This window comes from Coregonus lavaretus, assembly GCF_964263955.1.
Source record: "Coregonus lavaretus genome assembly, chromosome: 2".
NCBI classification, from domain to species: domain Eukaryota; kingdom Metazoa; phylum Chordata; class Actinopteri; order Salmoniformes; family Salmonidae; genus Coregonus; species Coregonus lavaretus.
This window is the reverse complement of record NC_139989.1, coordinates 16,102,659-16,124,598: the sequence shown is the minus strand read 5'-3', so window position 1 is coordinate 16,124,598 and position 21,940 is coordinate 16,102,659. Positions and strand designations below refer to the sequence as shown.

Sequence of the window (21,940 nt, the reverse complement as noted above, 5' to 3'; positions counted from 1 at the left end):
ACTGACCTTCATGTCTTAAAGTAATGATGGACTGTCGTTTTTCTTTGCTTATTTGAGCTGTTCTTGCCATAATATGGACTTGGTCTTTTACCAAATAAAGCTATCTTCTGTATACCCCCCCTACCTTGTCACAACACAACTGATTGGCTCAAACACATGAAGAAGGAAAGAAATTCCACAAATTAACTTTTAACAAGGCACACCTATTAATTGAAATGCATTCCAGGTGACTGCCTCATGAAGCTGGTTGAGAGAATGCCAAGAGTGTGCAAAGCTGTCATCAAGGCAAAGGGAGGCTACTTTGAAGAATCTAAAATATAAAATATATTTTGATTTGTTTAACACTTTTTTGGGTTTCTACATGATTCCATATGTGTTATTTCATAGTTTTGATGTCTTCACTACTATTCTACAATGTAGAAAGTAGTAAACATTTAAGAAAAACCATTGAATGAGTAGGTGTGTCTAAACGTTTGACTGGTACTGTAAATGGGTACATAATCACTTATGTAAGTCTATATGAATAAATATGATCGGACAAATTGGCTATATATGACCTGCATGTAGACATATGAATACTGTAGTCTCCTAAACAGGACATTATGCGGTATGGGCTACACATGGAACTCTATACAACAAATGTATTCTCTCCCCCTTACAATGCAGTGAATTTCCACCCTAGCAACTTCAAAGTCTCTTCAAATGCCAGTTAATAGTTTAGCCTGAGGGGATTCCTATCTCTCAGGGGAAAATCCAAACTAGACCCATGATGAGTGATCAGTCTGAATGGTGGGTCAAAGACCTGGCTGGGGTTTCACCTCTGACTGCATGCTTCTGCAATGTTCACTAGATGGCACCAGAACCATACACGTTAAACTGGGGAAAAAAACATGGCGGTGTTCAGTAGGCAGTCCGTAGCATGCCGCAATGCAATAAAAAAATTAGTGTTCTAATATGAGACGTTCAGCTTAGTTCCTCTGTTTCACCTGGTTTTATTAATTTTTCTCGCAATTTAACTAATGGGAAATATATTATCTTAGAATCCCAACTATAATGTTTCTGTTTGTGTGCATGTCTTCTATCCTCTTCAGGCCAGCAGTCCGAGCACTTCCAAGCAAACAGATGTTTGACCATATGATGAAGAGACATGACGTGCTCTTTGTATACTTTGGTGGGGAGTCTCCACTCAAGGTAAGGTCTCTGGAAGTTTCTCTGGTTCAGGCAGAGCATAACCTCCAAGAGCGGAGTGAGAGTGGTCACAATGCACAATAAGTAGCAATATAATGTGTGAAGTTGTTTTGACCCAATACTATCAGACATTTGAGTGAAAAATATACAAATCTACATAAACATTTATGTTAAGGAATTCAGTGCATAAAATCGTAGTAGGATTCATATTCTCCCAGTGTGATCATGGGAGTTTGTTAACGATACATTTATCCCAGTCAGTTCAAGTAGTTTATTTGCCATTCGGAGATGTAAAAAGAAATGCGTACATTGGAATTCTTGGTTGGAGCTCTCACATATAGTACACACATTATATAGTAAGAAGATCCATACTACATTGACATATTGGTTAACTACCATCCTGATTTAACTATGTGCTTTCTGAGTAATTCGACATACATTCCCCTCATGTTTATCACTTCTCTGTGGGTCTGACATGTTATCTTATCATCCAATCAATGCCACTGAAAGCTGTCACGGCATTTAGCTAGTATTTATTGATTGGATCATAAAGTTTCTGCTCACACTGCTGCTGCCGCCAAGAGCTCTCCGAGTGAGGCGAGGCCCATTTATACAACGTGCTAGACAACCTTGATAAATGTCCCATACCAAGTTAACAGAGGGCAATTCTCAGAGAAGAAGAAGCTTGTAACTTGTGTTGATTTCTCGTTTGCAGGAGAAGTATATCGACATGGCTGCTGAGCTGATTGTGTATACATACTTCTTCTCTGCGTCGGAAGACGTCTTACCAGAGGTAACGGCCTTGAGAATGTTGCATGATCCTTGACTCTCATTAAATGTCAGCGAGGAGAACTTATCAACGCTGCATTTGAAAGTTTTGTTCTCATCACTTTTATCTAATTAGGGATTTATTGTGATTTTGATAATTGTTTTAGTCGTATAGCTAGCTAGTCAAACACAAGGCAGCACTCACAAGTGAAAGTGCTGCAGTGACATTCTCCATGCAGTATGATATGGTAAATGCCATAGGGACAGCGAAGCCTGCGAGCATGCTGTTTATGCAGGTTTATTTGGCATGATGTCCACAGTTTGCTAGGATGACCTGCCGCCAATAGGACTGCTGTCTCGTATGGTTTAGGTGCCCATAAATTAAGAAAGTAATGGATGATTTATGGAATTTGCTTTGAATTATGTATTTTATGTGTTTTCACCATCCAGTCAGTGACTTTGCCAGAGCTTCCATCGGTCGTAGTCTTCAAGGACGGGGCCTACTTTACCTATGATGGTGAGTATCTGGTTGGGGCTACAGAGCTGGGGCTGGGGAGGTGGGTGATACGCTTGAGTAATATTTTGTTTGTGCTTTCCAAATATAAATAATTTTCATTTTTAACTGCCTATGGCTTGTCATAAATTCTTCTCTTGGAGTAACTATGTGTGAAATCGGCCTTTGAGGACCAGCTTTTCCCTAGAAAGGAGGTCAGTCTAATTTGGGCAAGGCAAGGGTGCCATTTTCTCTTTTGTTCCCCTCCTACCCATCTCCTCTTCCTCTCCTCTCCCTCTCCCAGCCTTGTTTGCTCAGGCTTTGTTTCTCCAGTCTTAAACCAGAGCGTCTGTTCTTTCATCTTTCATCCGGCTTCACCACACTACCTTCTGAAGTGGTGACTCCTCCGTCATAAAGCGGTTCGGCTCTGCCCACTATCGTCTCTGTGGTCAGGCCAGTGATGTCGTGGTGGTGGCTGTCTCTGGGTGGACACAGAGCAGGCAAAGGAACAGGGAAGGAGGGAGGGATGAATGAATGGGTGGATGATGGATATACAGTGGGGGGAAAAAGTATTTAGTCAGCCACCAATTGTGCAAGTTCTCCCACTTAAAAAGACGAGAGAGGCCTGTAATTTTCATTATAGGTACACGTCAACTATGACAGACAAATTGAGGAGAAAAAATCCAGAAAATCACATTGTAGGATTTTTAATGAATTTATTTGCAAATTATGGTGGAAAATAAGTATTTGGTCACCTACAAACAAGCAAGATTTCTGGCTCTCACAGACCTGTAACTTCTTGTTTAAGAGGCTCCTCTGTCCTCCACTCGTTACCTGTATTAATGGCACCTGTTTGAACTTGTTATCAGTATAAAAGACACCTGTCCACAACCTCAAACAGTCACACTCCAAACTCCACTATGGCCAAGACCAAAGAGCTGTCAAAGGACACCAGAAACAGAACTGTAGACCTGCACCAGGCTGGGAAGACTGAATCTGCAATAGGTAAGCAGCTTGGTTTGAAGAAATCAACTGTGGGAGCAATTATTAGGAAATGGAAGACATACAAGACCACTGATAATCTCCCTCGATCTGGGGCTCCACGCAAGATCTCACCCCGTGGGGTCAAAATGATCACAAGAACGGTGAGCAAAAATCCCAGAACCACACGGGGGGACCTAGTGAATGACCTGCAGAGAGCTGGGACCAAAGTAACAAAGCCTACCATCAGTAACACACTACGCCGCCAGGGACTCAAATCCTGCAGTGCATAGACGTGTCCCCCTGCTTAAGCCAGTACATGTCCAGGCCCGTCTGAAGTTTGCTAGAGTGCATTTGGATGATCCAGAAGAGGATTGTGAGAATGTCATATGGTCAGATGAAACCAAAATAGAACTTTTTGGTAAAAACTCAACTCGTCGTGTTTGGAGGACAAAGAATGCTGAGTTGCATCCAAAGAACACCATACCTACTGTGAAGCATAGGGGTGGAAACATCATGCTTTGGGGCTGTTTTTCTGCAAAGGGACCAGGACGACTGATCCGTGTAAAGGAAAGAATGAATGGGGCCATGTATCGTGAGATTTTGAGTGAAAACCTCCTTCCATCAGCAAGGGCATTGAAGATGAAACGTGGCTGGGTCTTTCAGCATGACAATGATCCCAAACACACCGCCCGGGCAACGAAGGAGTGGCTTCGTAAGAAGCATTTCAAGGTCCTGGAGTGGCCTAGCCAGTCTCCAGATCTCAACCCCATAGAAAATCTTTGGAGGGAGTTGAAAGTCTGTGTTGCCCAGCGACAGCCCCAAAACATCACTGCTCTAGAGGAGATCTGCATGGAGGAATGGGCCAAAATACCAGCAACAGTGTGTGAAAACCTTGTGAAGACTTACAGAAAACGTTTGACCTGTGTCATTGCCAACAATGGGTATATAACAAAGTATTGAGAAACTTTTGTTATTGACCAAATACTTATTTTCCACCATATTTGCAAAGAAATTCATTAAAAATCCTACATTGTGATTTTCTGGATTTTTTTCTTTCTTATTTTGTCTGTCATAGTTGACGTGTACCTATGATGAAAATTACAGGCCTCTCTCATCTTTTTAAGTGGGAGAACTTGCACAATTGGTGGCTGACTAAATACTTTTCCCCACTGTAACTGAGTGGGCGTGGGATGGTGGGAGACCACAGTGCCATCCAGAGGAACCAGGGTGGGTTGGGTTTCCATCTGGAACTGACTGACTGACTCGGCCATGTCTGAGTCAGAGCTGCCAAGTAAAGTCAGTCAGAATTAATGATATGCTATAGCCACCAATACAGTTCAAAGCCCCCTCAGCGTATGAGCACCAGCTTGCCACACTCTTGCAATACTTCCTGTATACCGCCGCCGAGCGCTTCGGGAGGGAGGTGAAAATGGAAGGGCAGAGCGTCCAGGCACAGGCCGACAACAAAGGGGCCCCAGTAGTGTTGGTTGGGGAGGTTAGGCGCTCTGTGAAGGGCCCGCAGAACAAAATCCAGCTCCTGGTTTGGCCCTGTTCCAGCCTGGCACTGGATGTCCGTCTGTTCCACCTGGCTGTTCCAAAATGGGGGCTTCTGCCACCAGAAGTCCAGCAGGAGGCGGTCTCCACAGTGGACGGTCACCACGAAAACACCACACTCCAGTGAGTCCTCTAGGACCCTGATAACGAGGATGTTCTGTATGGCTTGCATCGCCATGGTTACTGCTGGAGATAAGCTAGGGAAATCCAAGCCGGAGCAGCAAGATATGACAGATGATTGGCGTTTTTCTGAACATGCAGCTGGGTTATCTCACTCCACTGGAAAACATAAGTGGTTCTGGGATTGATAACATATTTTTGTCATTGCTTAAAATATATATATTTTTATATATATTTTACATTCTACGCTTCATCTTTAGACAGTTGGAAACAGAGGGGGGAGACAGGCAAGTGGGAGAACAGTAGGATTGTATCCTGGTCTCCGGTGGGGAACAGTTAGTCTGAAACTGAGAGCGTTACTGCAAGACCACAGGCTCTGCACAATGAAAAGGTTTTTGAAGGCTGTTACTTCAAGAACAACAGTAGTACATAATCCAAAAGTAAAATTGGAATGGTAAAATCATATTTTGATTTGTAAACGCATCTCATAGAGCTTCTAAGAGAAATGCTGTAGTCAGTATCATGACCTAAATGGAAGCCTTTCCAATTATACCTTGTGTTCAGTCAGTGTGATGCATATTTTACCTGAATCCTCCTCAGCATTGTCCTTGGTTTGAGAGTCCTGCCATTGGTGATCTGCTCTGGGCTGTGCTCGGTGCCGAACAGACGAGTACAGTAATGTAGCAGAGCAGCCACTGAAATGATGTTCACGTTCTCTCTGCTGCACTATGACACATTTTTACTGCATGTGTTGGGCTACTTCCCAAATGGCACCCTATTATCTGTGAAATGCATAGGGCTCTGGTCAAAACTAGTGCACTATATAGGGAATAGGGTGCCATTTGGGACGCACACACAATATCTCCCCTCCACCACATATACAAGTCACTGTCATCGCCGGACAGTCAGAATTTGCGTTGAACATAGGGCATGTAGTTATAAATGTAAATCAGCTAATTCAAATATGAGACTAGTACATCACCGTTTACTGTAGGTTGTAGTTGTGTTATGAATAGCTGTGGGCATGTGGGGTTTAGCTTGGACACATATAGGCTAGCTTTTGTGATAATTCCAGTGTCTATTTGTACATATATATACAGTGGGGAGAACAAGTATTTGATACACTGCCGATTTTGCAGGTTTTCCTACTTACAAAGCATGTAGAGGTCTGTAATTTTTATCATAGGTACACTTCGACTGTGAGAGACAGAATCTAAAACAAAAAAACAAAAAATCACACTGTATGATTAATTTGCATTTTGTTGCATGACATAAGTATTTGATACATCAGAAAAGCAGAACTTAATATTTGGTACAGAAACCTTTGTTTGCAATTACAGAGATCATACGTTTCCTGTAGGTCTTGACCAGGTTTGCACACACTGCAGCAGGGATTTTGGCCCACTCCTCCATACAGACCTTCTCCAGATCCTTCAGGTTTCGGGGCTGTCGCTGGGCAATACGGACTTTCAGCTCCCTCCAAAGATGTTCTATTGGGTTCAGGTCTGGAGACTGGCTAGGCCACTCCAGGACCTTGAGACGCTTCTTACGGAGCCACTCCTTAGTTGCCCTGGCTGTGTGTTTCAGGTCGTTGTCATGCTGGAAGACCCAGCCACGACCCATCTTCAATGCTCTTACTGAGGGAAGGAGGTTGTTGGCCAATATCTCGCGATACATGGCCCCATCCATCCTCCCCTCAATACGGTGCAGTCATCCTGTCCCCTTTGCAGAAAAGCATCCCCAAATAATGATGTTTCCACCTCCATGCTTCACGGTTGGGATGGTGTTCTTGGGGTTGTACTCATCCTTCTTCTTCCTCCAAACACGGCGAGTGGAGTTTAGACCAAAAAGCTATATTTTTGTCTCATCAGGCCACATGACCTTCTCCCATTCCTCCTCTGGATCATCCAGATGGTCATTGGCAAACTTCAGACAGGCCTGGACATGCGCTGGCTTGAGCAGGGGGACCTTGCGTGCGCTGCAGGATTTTAATCCATGACGGCGTAGTGTGTTACTAATGGTTTTCTTTGAGACTGTGGTCCCAGTTCTCTTCAGGTCATTGACCAGGTCCTGCCTTGTAGTTATGGGCTGATCCCTTACCTTCCTCATGATCATTGATGCCCCACGAGGTGAGATCTTGCATGGAGCCCCAGACCGAGGGTGATTGACCGTCATCTTGAACTTCTTCCATTTTCTAATAATTGCGCCAACAGTTGTTGCCTTCTCACCAAGCTGCTTGCCTATTGTCCTGTAGCCCATCCCAGCCTTGTGCAGGTCTACAATTTTATCCCTGATGTTCTTACACAGCTCTCTGGTCTTGGCCATTGTGGAGAGGATGGAGTCTGTTTGATTGAGTGTGTGGACAGGTGTCTTTTATACAGGTAACGAGTTCAAACAGGTGCAGTTAATACAGGTAATGAGTGGAGAACAGGAGGGCTTCTTAAAGAAAAACTAACAGGTCTGTGAGGGCCGGAATTCTTACTGGTTGGTAGGTGATCAAATACTTATGTCATGCAATAAAATGCAAATTAATTACTTAAAAATCATACAATGTGATTTTCTGGATTTTTGTTTTAGATTCTGTCTCTCACAGTTGAAGTGTACCTATGATAAAAATTACAGACCTCTACATGCTTTGTAAGTAGGAAAACCTGCAAAATCGGCAGTGTATCAAATACTTGTTCTCCCCACTGTATATATAGTGTTTTTTGTTAATTCCTTTTGCGGCTGTCAAAGGTCACTGAGGAATCAAGCTTTACACCCAGATTGGAGAGTGGGATTTTCTGTCCTGCAATTGTGAGGTGTGTTATTGGTGAGTTACCTGGTGGGGGTCGCCAACAAGTAAGGCCTCGGTTTTGCTGCTGTTCAGTTGCTTCATCCATGTCCTTATCTCCTCAAGGCACGTGTTCAGACGGCACATGCATCAGAGGGACTTGGGGCAGTTTTTACTTACAGCTGGGTGTCATCAGCATAGCAGTGGAATGAGATTCCATGCCGGCTAATGACACGACTGAGGGGGATGGGGTCCAAGAACAGATCCTTGTGAGACACCGCACAGGTGGTAGGGCTGTTGGAATAGGATCCAAGGTACAGGAGTAGGTTTTCATTAATACCTCCTTGGGTCAAGGAAACAGGAGAGGGGCTGAGGTGGAGTTCGTGGAGGGTCGAGGGCGGGAGGAGACGGAGTAGTAGAGCAGGAGATGAGAGATCTGATGATGCTAACATTTGTTTTTTTTAAGTAAATGAAGCTGTTACACTGCTCTTCTATTGTCTTGATCTGGGACTGGGTTTTCAAAAGATGGTTTATGGTGGAAAACCGGTGCTTTGAGTTTCCAGGATTTTTGTTGATGAGGTTGGAGTAGAACGTCAACCATGCCTCTTTCATGGCCTTGGAATAGGCCCTATGGTGCTCTTGAAATGCCCGTTTGTGGACAGTGAGGCCTGAGTTTCTGAGACGCCGTTCCAGGATGCGTCCAGTGGATTTCATGTTTGTCAGTTCTGGAGTAAACCAGGGAGCTAAGAGAGCGAATGCGATGTCCCATGTTTTTATGGAGGTCAAGCACACTGCTCAGGGATTGGTTGTAAAACTCCACAGTTTCATCCACTGACGAAAATGCTGGAGGAGACAGGCTCAAGATGTTCTCTGACAAGCTGGCTGGGTCTATGTTTTTCCAGTTCTGGAAACACATGCTTGGACTTGGTTAGAGGGGGAAGGAATGTCAAGTCCAGTGCGACAACCTTGTGGTCAGACACACTGAGGTCATAGACCTGCATGTCGTTGATGGGGGCAGAGTCAGTGATGACTAGGTCAAGTAGGGGGGGGGACAGTTCCAGTTCAGCTGTAACCAGGTGGGCATGCCTCATTTAGGGCTGAGTAGACCCCAGGCTGATGGCAGGTTTCAGTTAGGCATATGTCAAGCTCCTTGTCCACTTGTGGTCATGCAGCAGGAGGGATATATTAGTGAGAGACTAGGCAATAAATAGTTCCATGCTGACAGGCAAGGGAGCTGTAGATGGAATAGGAACTGCATGAAGTGTCTGTAGAGGCACAGAAATCCACTCCGCGTTTTCAGATTTGCCTTGTGGGTCTCGCGTTGTTTCCAACTGCCTAAAGAGCAGCCTGCAGACTTGGCCAGGGTCCTTTATCATCCAACTCTGGTGGGCATTTTGTACTGCTCTCATTGGGAGTGCACACAAAATACTTTAGTTTGTTTAATAGTCTCCTACCCCCTCGTCGTCCTCGCCGTCTGCTTTTTTTCACGTAGGATCCCATATTGAATAAGGGTGTTTTTGAGCTCTTCATACAGGGTTGTTTTTATCCTTTCAAAACTTTTGAGGAATCCTTCTGTGTAGTGAATGAGGGTTGCTGCCATTTCTGAGTCTTTGGTCCAGCCTGGAAGAAGATGAGATGAGGCTCTATGAAGATTTGGGCTGGTTTTCAAGTCCAAACAAGTTAGTTGATTAGAGTTGTTAAGAATAACTAACTTAACCTTGTTGGTAAAAATAAATAGATATGTGTTCAATACTCAATACAAATAATTAAGGATACATTTGCAGGAGTAAATTACAAAGGCTGCCACTAGGTGCCATGACAACCAAAAAGTACAGGGGTTCATCCATTTTTAACCACCTAAGTGCTACGATTTGGAAGTTTGACAAAGTTCTACCCAACTTTGATCATGTTACAGCCTGTATAACGTGCATACTGTACAGGAGAAGTGGTTTGACTCCTAGTAATGGAGTTTTTATTCTTACATAAGAAAGTCTGTGTTCAGTGAAAGATAATGGGCTGCATGCTAGACTTGAACATGGTTATAATGAAGACCGAAATAGACGCTAGACAGTAGGGTCACTAGTTTATTCTTCGTTTGGTCTTATTTAGAACTCTCTCTAAACAGCCTTTCAACGTCTTTTTTTCCTCTCCCGTTGTTAAGGTTGAGCTCATATATAGCATACTGTTAATGAGGTCATATCAGCAATGTCTCGCTTGGCTGTACATGGAACATTTCAGCAGTTTTATTCTTATATAGCCAGTTATGTGGTGCGGTTTATGGTATTACAGCCTGGAAGCCCTGCGGCAAGGCAACATTTGTTTGCAGATTTTTCAGTGGGAGTATGTCAGTGAGGTGAGATTAATGAATGGGTTTATATGAGTGTGTTGGATAGATAACCTGCTCTTAAGGACCACAGAACTTCAAAAATGATTCCTATTTCCCTCTAGCAAGTAAGCATGCACTGCACACTGGGCTTGTCACGATACCAACATTTTACAAATGATACGATATCAGGCCAAGTATCACGATACTGAGTAGTATCGCGATACCACGGTGGAAAAAATCAGTGGCCTAGCATCCTGTTCGCCCCGTCCTCCGGACGCTTATTCACGTTTTCTAAACGTTCTCCAAAAACCTGTCACTGAAATTCACACCCCCACTCAACACAACACATTTAATTTAACTTCACACTGTTCAGTGTATAATGGAATACTGCATAGAATGGATGATTTGCTCATATTTGCAAAGGCCTACCTGTGATTTGGCTGGAGGAAGGAATATACACTGCTCAAAAAAATAAAGGGAACACTAAAATAACACATCCTAGATCTGAATGAATGAAATAATCTTATTAAATACTTTTTTCTTTACATAGTTGAATGTGCTGACAACAAAATCACACAAAAATCATCAATGGAAATCAAATGTATCAACCCATGGAGGTCTGGATTTGGAGTCACCCTCAAAATTAAAGTGGAAAACCACACTACAGGCTGATCCAACTTTGATGTAATGTCCTTAAAAAAGTCAAAATTAGGCTCAGTAGTGTGTGTGGCCTCCACGTGCCTGTATGACCTCCCTCCATGCCTGGGCATGCTCCTGATGAGGTGGCGGATGGTCTCCTGAGGGATCTCCTCCCAGACCTGGACTAAAGCATCCGCCAACTCCTGGACAGTCTGTGGTGCGACGTGGCGTTGGTGGATGGAGCGAGACATGATGTCCCAGATGTGCTCAATTGGATTCAGGTCTGGGGAACGGGCGGGCCAGTCCATAGCATCAATGCCTTCCTCTTGCAGGAACTGCTGACACACTCCAGCCACATGAGGTCTAGCATTGTCTTGCATTAGGAGGAACCCAGGGCCAACCACACCAGTATATGGTCTCACAAGGGGTCTGAGGATCTCATCTCGGTACCTAATGGCAGTCAGGCTACCTCTGGCGAGCACATGGAGGGCTGTGCGGCCACCCAAAGAAATGCCTCCCCACACCATGACTGACCCACCGCCAAACCGGTCATGCTGGAGGATGTTGCAGGCAGCAGAACGTTCTCCACGGCGTCTCCAGACTCTGTCACGTCTGTCACGTGCTCAGTGTGAACCTGCTTTCATCTGTGAAGAGCACAGGGCGCCAGTGGCGAATTTGCCAATCTTGGTGTTCTCTGGCAAATGCCAAACGTCCTGCACGGTGTTGGGCTGTAAGCACAACCCCCACCTGTGGACGTCGGGCCCTCATACCACCCTCATGGAGTCTGTTTCTGACCGTTTGAGCAGATACATGCACATTTGTGGCCTGCTGGAGGTCATTTTGCAGGGCTCTGGCAGTGCTCCTCCTGCTCCTCCTTGCACAAAGGCGGAGGTAGCAGTCCTGCTGCTGGGTTGTTGCCCTCCTACGGCCTCCTCCATGTCTCCTGATGTACTGGCCTGTCTCCTGGTAGCGCCTCCATGCTCTGGACACTACGCTGATAGACACAGCAAACCTTCTTGCCACAGCTCGCATTGATGTGCCATCCTGGATGAGCTGCACTACCTGAGCCACTTGTGTGGGTTGTAGACTCCGTCTCATGCTACCACTAGAGTGAAAGCACCGCCAGCATTCAAAAGTGACCAAAACATCAGCCAGGAAGCATAGGAACTGAGAAGTGGTCTGTGGTCACCAACTGCAAAACCACTCCTTTATTGGGGGTGTCTTGCTAATTGCCTATAATTTCCACCTGTTGTCTATTCCATTTGCACAACAGCATGTGAAATGTATTGTCAATCAGTGTTGCTTCCTAAGTGGACAGTTTGATTTCACAGAAGTGTGATTGACTTGGAGTTACATTGTGTTGTTTAAGTGTTCCCTTTATTTTTTTGAGCAGTGTACATCAGTGGGCTGGTGAAGGGAGGATGGCTCATAATAATGACTGGAGTGGCGCAAATGGAATGGCATCAAACACATAGAAACCATGTGTTTGATACCATTCCACTCCAGCCATTACCACGAGCCTGTCCTCCCCAATTAAGGTGCCACCAACCTTCTGTGATATCATGCATAGCGATCTGTGTGTCAGTAAGAGAAAAACACTGCATGAAACCTTCTTTACTCTTCAGTTAACAGACACACACACTCTCCCTCCCTTCCTCACACACCTTCCTCTCTCTGTCTCCCTCACTCTCATAAACACACACCTCTCTCTCTCTCTCACAAACACACATACACACACTGCTCCCAACTTTTAAAACGTTAGGCACAAAATGTAATTTAAGGAGCATCAGAAATAAGTAGATTTTTGATATAGTTTAGGCTTACATTAGGCCTATATGAATCCTACCTTTTTGAAGCACATCTCATGAGTAGCAGACCCTCAAATTTGCCTAAACCTACTGTGAAGTTACCAGGTTGTTAGCTAGCTAGGTAACATGACTGAACAACGTTTGTTATCAAACCAATAATTAGCGACCCAGGATTACTTTAAAATGGCCCGCGATATGGTTTGTGAAATTATATAAAAAGGTATCTGGTAATATGGGTCATATTTTTTTTACAATTTAGGCTAGAGACAGCCGTTTTCTTTGCTGTAAAGCTGCAATCATGCCTTTCGCGAAGCAGTGCTCCATTCTCACTCTGATGCTGCATGACAGTGAACTTGCAAAGTCTACACAGACTGGTCTGTGCTCTTGGTTATAACAGGTGATGAAATTATACACTGTATCAACATTGCTTGCTTTGCGCACTGCTCCAATGTAACAAATTTACAAATCTAACAACAGAAGACTGATCAGGGTCTGGGTCTGCATCCCCGCTCGCCATCACGGCTAAATTATATATAAAACTGACGGAGGAATAGACGCGCGTGAAGAGAGGACGGAGAGAAGCAGGTGAGTTAAAGGAGCTGCATGGTCAATCTGACTTCTGCATTGGCTGTGCAGCATTTACGGTGATATGGCCTCTGCAGAAGTCAGGGCATTGATACTTCTTGCGCTTCGCGAAGCAGCGCAGAGCTGTTGAGCAGAGCTGTTGTGAAGTGAGTTTGTGTTTATACAGGAAGTCCCGCCCCCACCTACCATCAACCAATCATGTCAATGCGGAGCTATACGGAGCCCTCCACATTGTTCCAAAATTTGGGAGGCGCACGGCGATGCGGTACAGAGCTCAATTTGGCCTCTGCATGCCTCCGGAAGCATTGTGTCACACCCTCCATACGGAGCCTCTGACTACATTTTCGGATCAAGCATAAATTGTCTCTGAGAGGCGGGCTGGTAAAAATATACACGTGTTTAGCAGATGTTATTGCGGGTGTAGCGAAATGCTTGTGTTTCTAGCTCCGACAGTGCAGTAATATCTAACAAGTAATATCTAACAATTTCACAACATATACCCAATACACACAAATCTAAGTAAAGCAATGGAATTAAGAATATATAAATAAAAATATGGACGAGCAATGTCAGAGCGGCATAGACTAAGATACAGTAGAATATTATAGAATAGAATACAGTATATACATATGAGATGAGTAGTGCAAGATATGTAAACATTATTAAAGTGACTAGTGTTCCGTTTCTTAAAGTGGCCAGTGATTTCTAATCTATGTATATAGGCAGCAGCATCTAATGTGCTAGTGAAGGCTATTTAACAGTCTGATGGCCTTGAGATAGAAACTGTTTTTCAGTCTCTCGGTCCCAGCTTTGATGCACCTGTACTGACTTCGCCTTCTGGATGATAGCGGGTAAACAGGCAGTGGCTCGGGTGGTTGTTGTCCTTGATTATATTTTTGGCCTTCCTGTGACATCGGGTGCTGTAGGTGTCCTGGAGGGCTGGTAGTTTGCCCCCGGTGATGCGTTGGGCAGACCGCACCACCCTCTGGAGAGCCCTGCGGTTGGGGATGTGTCTATGATTACAGCTGCCACATGTGATATGCGCATAAAAGTGAAGTGGATATTATTGGATCTGCGCATACAAGAGACTAGTGACTGTTGCTTAAATTCTACCCTCTTGCCTCACTCCCTCTCTGTCTTCCCCACTGCTTCGGTAGGGAGGGAGAAGAAACTTTCAGGCTGCTGCCTGCCTGCCTGTTGTCTATGAAGGCCAAGCAGCTGTGGAGATGCCAGTCTGCCCGCGTCTGACTCGGCGCTCTGAGGAACAACGTCTTGCTAAGACTGCATATAACCTACTGTACAGTATGTAACTACAAAGAGATGACTCACCGTTGCATACAGAATATGCAGCCGTAGCTTAGCTTTTGACTACATGAGGAGAACTTCTATTAGCATTGTATGACCTTGATGGTCCATAAGTGTATTACAGGTATTATGGTTGGGTGGTCAACGCATATCTCCTATAGGAGGGAGTCCTACTAATAGCTTATTATAAATGTGTTCACACCTACAGATTTATTCTTATTCTTCTTTAGCCAGCCGGTGTTACCCAAAGAGGTCTTGTTAACTTAACATTTCATAATGGAGTCTTGTACTTGACATCAATTATTTCATCTGTTGCCCATGTGCTGCTTCTTTCTCTGGAAGAACGGTGTAGTCAAGCTTGGCTCTGCTTCCCCGCTGCTCACTGTCGCTAGTGGGAGATGGTGAAACGAGAGAAGGTATTTTCCATTCAAATGCCTATTCCACATGTCAAGGTAGAAAAACGACTTGCAACATCGCTAGGCATATCATATTTCACAATAATGCCTTGTGATCTAGAGGGCGGCCTTTTGCATCCCCCCAATGGTCCAAATGTGGAATCTGTACCCTTGCCGATATCATGGACAGTAAAGATTTGAGAACATTCCAAGATTTGAAAGACACATACACATTACCATTCAACTCCTTTTTTCTATATTTACAATTTAGGTCAGCAATGCTGGTTTATGGACTCTTGGGGAAACCCAACTACTGAACTATCCAATGATGGGATTTATAAATAAATTATCTGGGCTCCCGAAAGGACTGATCTCTATAATGTATAATCAACTTTTGGAAAGCTCATATTCTGAGCTAGCCATTAAAGTATGGTCCACAGATCTAAGTGAATCTGAACAGCACTTTAACTGGAACAGAATATGGAAAAAGTTGACCTTGGCATCCCGTAATCCGAACCATCAAACATTTAACTTTTGTTCACAGACTGTATTTAACACCAAGGAAACATTTTACGATGAAATTGGCCCCAACTCTTAACTGTTCACTGTGTCCCTTCAAATCAGGTAGGCACATAACTTCATATGATGTGGGAGTGCCATGCAGTTAAATGCTTCTGGGACAAAGTTTTTTATTTTATTTTATATTTTATATATTTTTAGATGTTGTAACATTAGAGTTATCAACAGCGAGAATGAATGGTGCTAGTCAAGGAACAATTGAGGCCTGGACAAATATATACTCTTTAAAAATAATCTCAGCTGAAGCCCAGCACATACAAATAAACAATCTATGAAGCCCAACACATACATAAAAAATAATATTTTAAAAATAATAATATATATGTATACAGTGCCTTCGGAAAGTATTCAGACCCCTTGAATTTTTCCACATTTTGTTAGGTTACAGCCTTATTCTAAAACTGATTAAAAAGAAATTCCCCCTCATTAATCTACACACAATACCCCATAATGACAAAGCAAAAACTGTTTTGTAGAATTTTTTGCACATTTTATTAAAAATGGAAAACTGAAATATCACATTTACATAAGTATTCAGACCCTTTACTCAGTACTTTGTTGAAGCACCTTTGGAAGTGATTACAGCCTTGAGTCTTCTTGGGTGTGATGCTACAAGTTTGGCACACCTGTATTTGGGGAGTTTCTCCCATTCTTCTCTGCAGATCTTCTCAAGCTCTGTCAGATTGGATGGGGAGCGTCACTGCACAGCTATTTTCAGGTCTCTCCAGATATGTTAGATCGGGTACAAGTCCGAGCTCTGGCTGGGCCACTCAAGAACATTCAGAGACTTGTCCCAAAGCCACTCCTGCGTTGTCTTGGCTGTGTGCTTAGGGTCGTTGTCCTGTTGGAAGGTGAACCTTTGCCCCCGTCTGAGGTCCTGAGCGCTCATCAAGGATCTCTCTGTACTTTACTCCGTTCATCTTTCCATCGATCCTGACTAGTCTCCCAGTCCCTGCCGCTGAAAAACATCCCCACAGCATGATGCTGCCACCACCATGCTTTACCGTAGGGATGGTGCCAGGTTTCCTCCAGACGTGACGCTTGGCATTCAGAACAAATATTTCAATCTTCGTTTCATCAGACCAGAGAACTTCTCATGGTCTGAGAGTCCTTTAGGTGCCTTTTGACAAACTCTAAGCATGCTGTCATGTGCCTTTTACTGAGGAGTGGCTTCCGTCTGGCTACTCTACCATAAAGGCCTGTTGGTGGAGTGCTGCAGAGATGGTTGTCCTTCTGGAAGGTTCTCCCATCTCCAGAAGAACACTGGAGCTCTGTCAGAGGGACCATCGGGTTCTTGGTCACCTCCCTTACAAAGGCCATTCTCCCCCGATTGCTCACTTTGACCGGGCGCCAGCTCTAGGAAGAGTCTTGGTGTTTCCAAACTTCTTCCATTTAAGAATAATGTGTTCTTGTGGACATTGAATGCTGCAGAATTTTTTTTCGGACCCTTGAATGAGTAGATATGTCCAAACGTTCGACTGGTACTGTGTGTGTGTGTGTGTGTGTGTGTGTGTGTGTATACGTACAGTACCAGTCAAAAGTTTGGACACACCTACTCATTCAAGAATGTTTCTTTGTTTTTACTATTTTCTACATTGTAGAATAATAGTGAAGACATCAAAACTATGAAATAACACATATGGAATCATGTAGTAACCAAAAAAGTTTTAAACAAATCAAAATATATTTTAGATTCTTCAAAGTAGGCACCCTTTGCCTTGATGACAGCTTTGCACACTCTTGGCATTCTCTCAACCAGCTTCATGGGGAATACTTTTCCAACAGTCCTGAAGAAGTTCCCACATATGCTGAGCACTTGCTGCTTTTCCTTCACTCTGCTGTCCAGCTCATCCCAAACCATCTCAATTGGGTTGAGGTCAGGTGATTGTGGAGGCCAGGTCATCTGATGTAGCACTCCATCACTCTCCTTCTTGGTCAAATAGCCCTTGCACAGCCTGGAGGTGTGTTTTGGGTCATTGTCCTGTTGGAAGAAAAAAAAAGATAGTCCCAATAAGCGCAAACCAGATGGGATGGCGTTTCGCTGCAGAATGCGGTGGTAGCCATGCTGGTTAAGTGTGCTTTGAATTCTAAATAAATCACGACAGTGTCACCAGGAAAGCACCATCACACCACCTCCTCCATGCTTCATGGTGGGAACCACACATGCAGAGATCATCCGTTCACCTACTCTGCGCCTCACAAAGACACGGCGGTTGGAACCAAAAATCTCACATTTGGGCTGTAATCTGAGGTGCAGTTAACTCTAATGAACTTATGCAGCAGAGGTAACTCTGGGTCTTCCTTTCCTGTGGCGGGCCTCAGATTTCCACCGGTCTAATGTCAATTGCTCGTGTTTCTTGGCCCAAGCAAGTCTCTTCTTCTTATTGGTGTCTTTTAGTGGTGGTTTCTTTTGACCATGAAGGCCTGATTCATGCAGTCTCCGCTGAAGAGTTGATGTTGAGATGTGTCTGTTACTTGAAATCTGTGAAGTATTTATTTGGGCTGCAATCTGAGGTGCAGTTAACTCTAATGAACTTATCCTCTGCAGCAGAGGTAACTCTGGGTCTTCCTTTCCTGTGGCGGTCCTCATGAGAGCCAGTTTCATCATAGCGCTTGATGGTTTTTGCAACTGCACTTGAAGAAACTTTCAAAGTTCTTGAAATGTTCTGGATTGACTGACCTTCATGTCTTAAAGTAATGATGGACTGTCATTTCTCTTTGCTTATTTGAGCTGTTCTTGCCATAATATGGACTTGGTCTTTTACCAAATAGGGCTATCTTCTGTATACCACCCCTACCTTGTCACAACACAACTGATTGGCTCAAACACATTAAGAAGGAAAGAAATTCCGCAAATTAACTTTTAACAAGGCACACACATTAATTGAAATTCATTCCAGGTGACTACCTAATGAAGCTGGTTGAGCGAATGCCAAGAGTGTGCAAAGCTGTCATCAAGGCAAAGGGTGGCTACTTTGAAGTATCTAAAATATAAAATATAGTTTGATTTGTTTAACACTTTTGGGTTACTATATGATTCCATATGTGTTATTTCATAGTTTTTGATGTCTTCACTATTATTCTAAAATGTAGAAAATAGTAAAAAGTAAGAAAAACCCTTGAATGAGTAGGTGTATCTAAACTTTTGACTGGTACTGTATGTATGTATGTATGTATGTATGTATATATGCATAATTATTATTATTTTTTTTACTGTCATTGCTTTCAGGCCCACGGGGAAGGGGTGGTATGTGGAGGGTTTTCTGTGGTCGCAGGGAGGGTGGGTTGGGTGAATGCGATGGGAGGTTGGTGGTAGAGGATCACTTATTTTTTTTAAATGTTTCTTGGATATTGTACCTGTAACCCCCAATTAAGAAAAATGAAGAAATGAAATGTGGTCACAAAAAAGAAAAACAACATGGGATTGGTTTGCACACACTCATGAAATAGCAGTGTTGAATTTGACAATTTATCATTGCTGTTTTAATGAATCGGGGTAGTTATGCATGCACTGTAAAATTGAAAAGAGCTCAGACTAGCTGCTTCCTGAGTGTCAATAACATTTTTTGCTCTGAGTCATTCACCGTGTGGTTGTATACAGAAACACAAATATGTTAGGCTAATTAGGTCGGGTGAGAGGGAGGGTATTATTCCTCCAGATGTCACAGTGTGAAAAGAATCCAGGCCTACACAGTTGCACAGGAGGAATTGAGACCTGTGTTCATTATCTTGTGAATCAGACTCTTCTAAAATGCATAAATAACGTCTTTGGTTGGATGTTGTTCATTCATAGAATTTGTGCATCAACAAAATGGCTTTCATGTTTGGAAAACGATTCGTATTACCATTTCCTCCAGATGTTTGTGGCCACCCTGATCCACAACATGCCAGCTTTGATGCAGCACACACATGAAAAAATACTATAGTATGCTATAGTCTAAACACTGTAGTATTACTATATATACTATAGTATTCACGGTAGTGTTTTTGCAGAGATGACTGTAGTATACTGTAGTATTAACTGTACTGTTTTTGCGGACATGGCTGTAGTATACTATGGTATTCACTGTAGTATTTTGCGGACGTTACTGTAGTATTCAATATAGTGTTTTGCGGACATGACTGTAGTATACTGTGTAGTTACTGTAGTGTTTTCGCCTACGTGACTAGTATTTACTGTAGTGTTTTTATGGACATGACCGTAGTATGTTGTAGTAACACCTTAGCTAAAATGGCACAACTACCAGACTACTCCAGTTACTGTTTATTGAAGGGAACACATCAACCAGAACATAAGACACACTGGTTCGTGACAGGCCATCTATTGAGTTGGTTCAACAGTTCTGAGCAATGTAACAGACCAGACAACACTTCAGCAAAAAATTAAAAATGTGTATTACAATTGTAACATCTAAACTTTAGGTTCTAGGCCCATTAAAGGTAAACAGTACAGAGTCAGATATAATGAACAAGCAAAGTTTATTAACTTGACCAGGTTATAGACTACAGGGCTGATTTAAGTTGATGTGCTGGCTTAGTGCAGTGGTCCCCCCTCAAATATCACATTAATACACATTAGACATGGCTAAATGTATAGAACGTCAAGAAAATGAGCTTTACAACTTAGAGGATTAGGTTTGCTTATTTGACACATAACATTCATTAAGAGTACACCAAAGTGACTTCTTAGATCTGTTACTTCCACTACAGTGAGGGAAAAAAGTATTTGATCCCCTGCTGATTTTGTACGTTTGCCCACTGACAAATAAATTATCAGTCTATAATTTTTATGGTAGGTTTATTTGAACAGTGAGAGACAGAATAACAACAAAAAAATACAGAAAAACGCATGTAAAAAATGTTATAAATTGATTTGCATTTTAATGAGGGAAATACGTATTTGACCCCTCTGCAAAACATGACTTAGTACTTGGTGGCAAAACCCTTGTTGGCAATCACAGAGGTCAGACGTTTCTTGTAGTTGGCCACCAGGTTTGCACACATCTCAGGAGGGATTTTGTCCCACTCCTCTTTGCAGATCTTCTCCAAGTCATTAAGGTTTCGAGGCTGACGTTTGGCAACTCCCTCCACAGATTTTCTATGGGATTAATGTCTGGAGACTGGCTAGGCCACTCCAGGACCTTAAAGTGCTTCTTCTTGAGCCACTCCTTTGTTGCCTTGGCCGTGTGTTTTGGGTCATTGTCATGCTGGAATACCCATCCACGACCCAGTTTCAATGCCCTGGCTGAGGGAAGGAGGTTCTCACCCAAGATTTGACGGTACATGGCCCCGTCCATCGTCCCTTTGATGCGGTGAAGTTGTCCTGTCCCCTTAGCAGAAAAACACCTCCAAAGCATAATGTTTCCACCTCCATGTTTGACGGTGGGGATGGTGTTCTTGGGGTCATAGGCAGCATTCCTCCTCCTCCAAACACAGCGAGTTGAGTTGATGCCAAAGAGCTCGATTTTGGTCTCATCTGACCACAACACTTTCACCCAGTTCTCCTCTGAATCATTCAGATGTTCATTGGCAAACTTCAGACGGGCCTGTATATGTGCTTTCTTGAGCAGGGGGACCTTGCGGGCGCTGCAGGATTTCAGTCCTTCACGGCGTAGTGTGTTACCAATTGTTTTCTTGGTGACTATGGTCCCAGCTGCCTTGAGATCATTGACAAGATCCTCCCGTGTAGTTCGGGGCTGATTCCTCACCGTTCTCATGATCATTGCAACTCCACAAGGTGAGATCTTGCATGGAGCCCCAGGCCGAGGGAGATTGACAGGTCTTTTGTGTTTCTTCCATTTGCGAATAATCGCACCAACTGTTGTCACCTTCTCACCAAGCTGCTTGGTGATGGTCTTGTAGCCCATTCCAGCCTTGTGTAGGTCTACAATCTGGTCCCTGACATCCTTGGAGAGCTCTTTGGTTTTGGCCATGGTGGAGAGTTTGGAATCTGATTGATTGCTTCTGTGGACAGGTGTCTTTTATACAGGTAACAAACTGAGATTAGGAGCAATCCCTTTAAGAGTGTGCTCCTAATCTCAGCTCGTTACCTGTATAAAAGACACCTGGGAGCCAGAAATATTTCTGATTGAGAGGGGGTCAAATACTTATTTCCCTCATTAAAATGCAAATCAATTTATAACATTTTTGACATGCGTTTTTCTGGATTTTGTTGTTATTCTGTCTCTCACTGTTCAAATAAACCTACCATTAAAAGTATAGACTGATCATTTCTTTGTCAGTGGGCAAACATACAAAATCAGCAGGGGATCAAATACTTTTTTCCCTCACTGTAGATGGCTTTCTGAGATGCTTTCAGATTTAGCTGACCAAGTTCACAAGATGACCAAAAACAGTGACAAACAATACTGTACTTCTGATGGTAGAACATAAACAGTTAACTACTGCATTTACATAAACAAT

The 21,940-nt window shown here is 43.4% G+C and overlaps 1 protein-coding gene across 1 annotated transcript in view; it reads left to right on the top strand.

The window, feature by feature from the left end:
• LOC311149075 (protein disulfide-isomerase TMX3-like) overlaps positions 1-21,940 on the top strand; it is a gene marked incomplete at its 5' end in the record, with an annotated part of 55,058 nt that overhangs the window by 15,881 nt on the left and 17,237 nt on the right. The window contains 3 exons of the mRNA XM_084186183.1: positions 1,092-1,191; positions 1,904-1,981; positions 2,407-2,473. Of these exons, the coding sequence (XP_084042309.1) occupies positions 1,092-1,191; positions 1,904-1,981; positions 2,407-2,473 (245 nt within the window). The remainder of the gene's footprint in view (positions 1-1,091; positions 1,192-1,903; positions 1,982-2,406; positions 2,474-21,940) is intronic.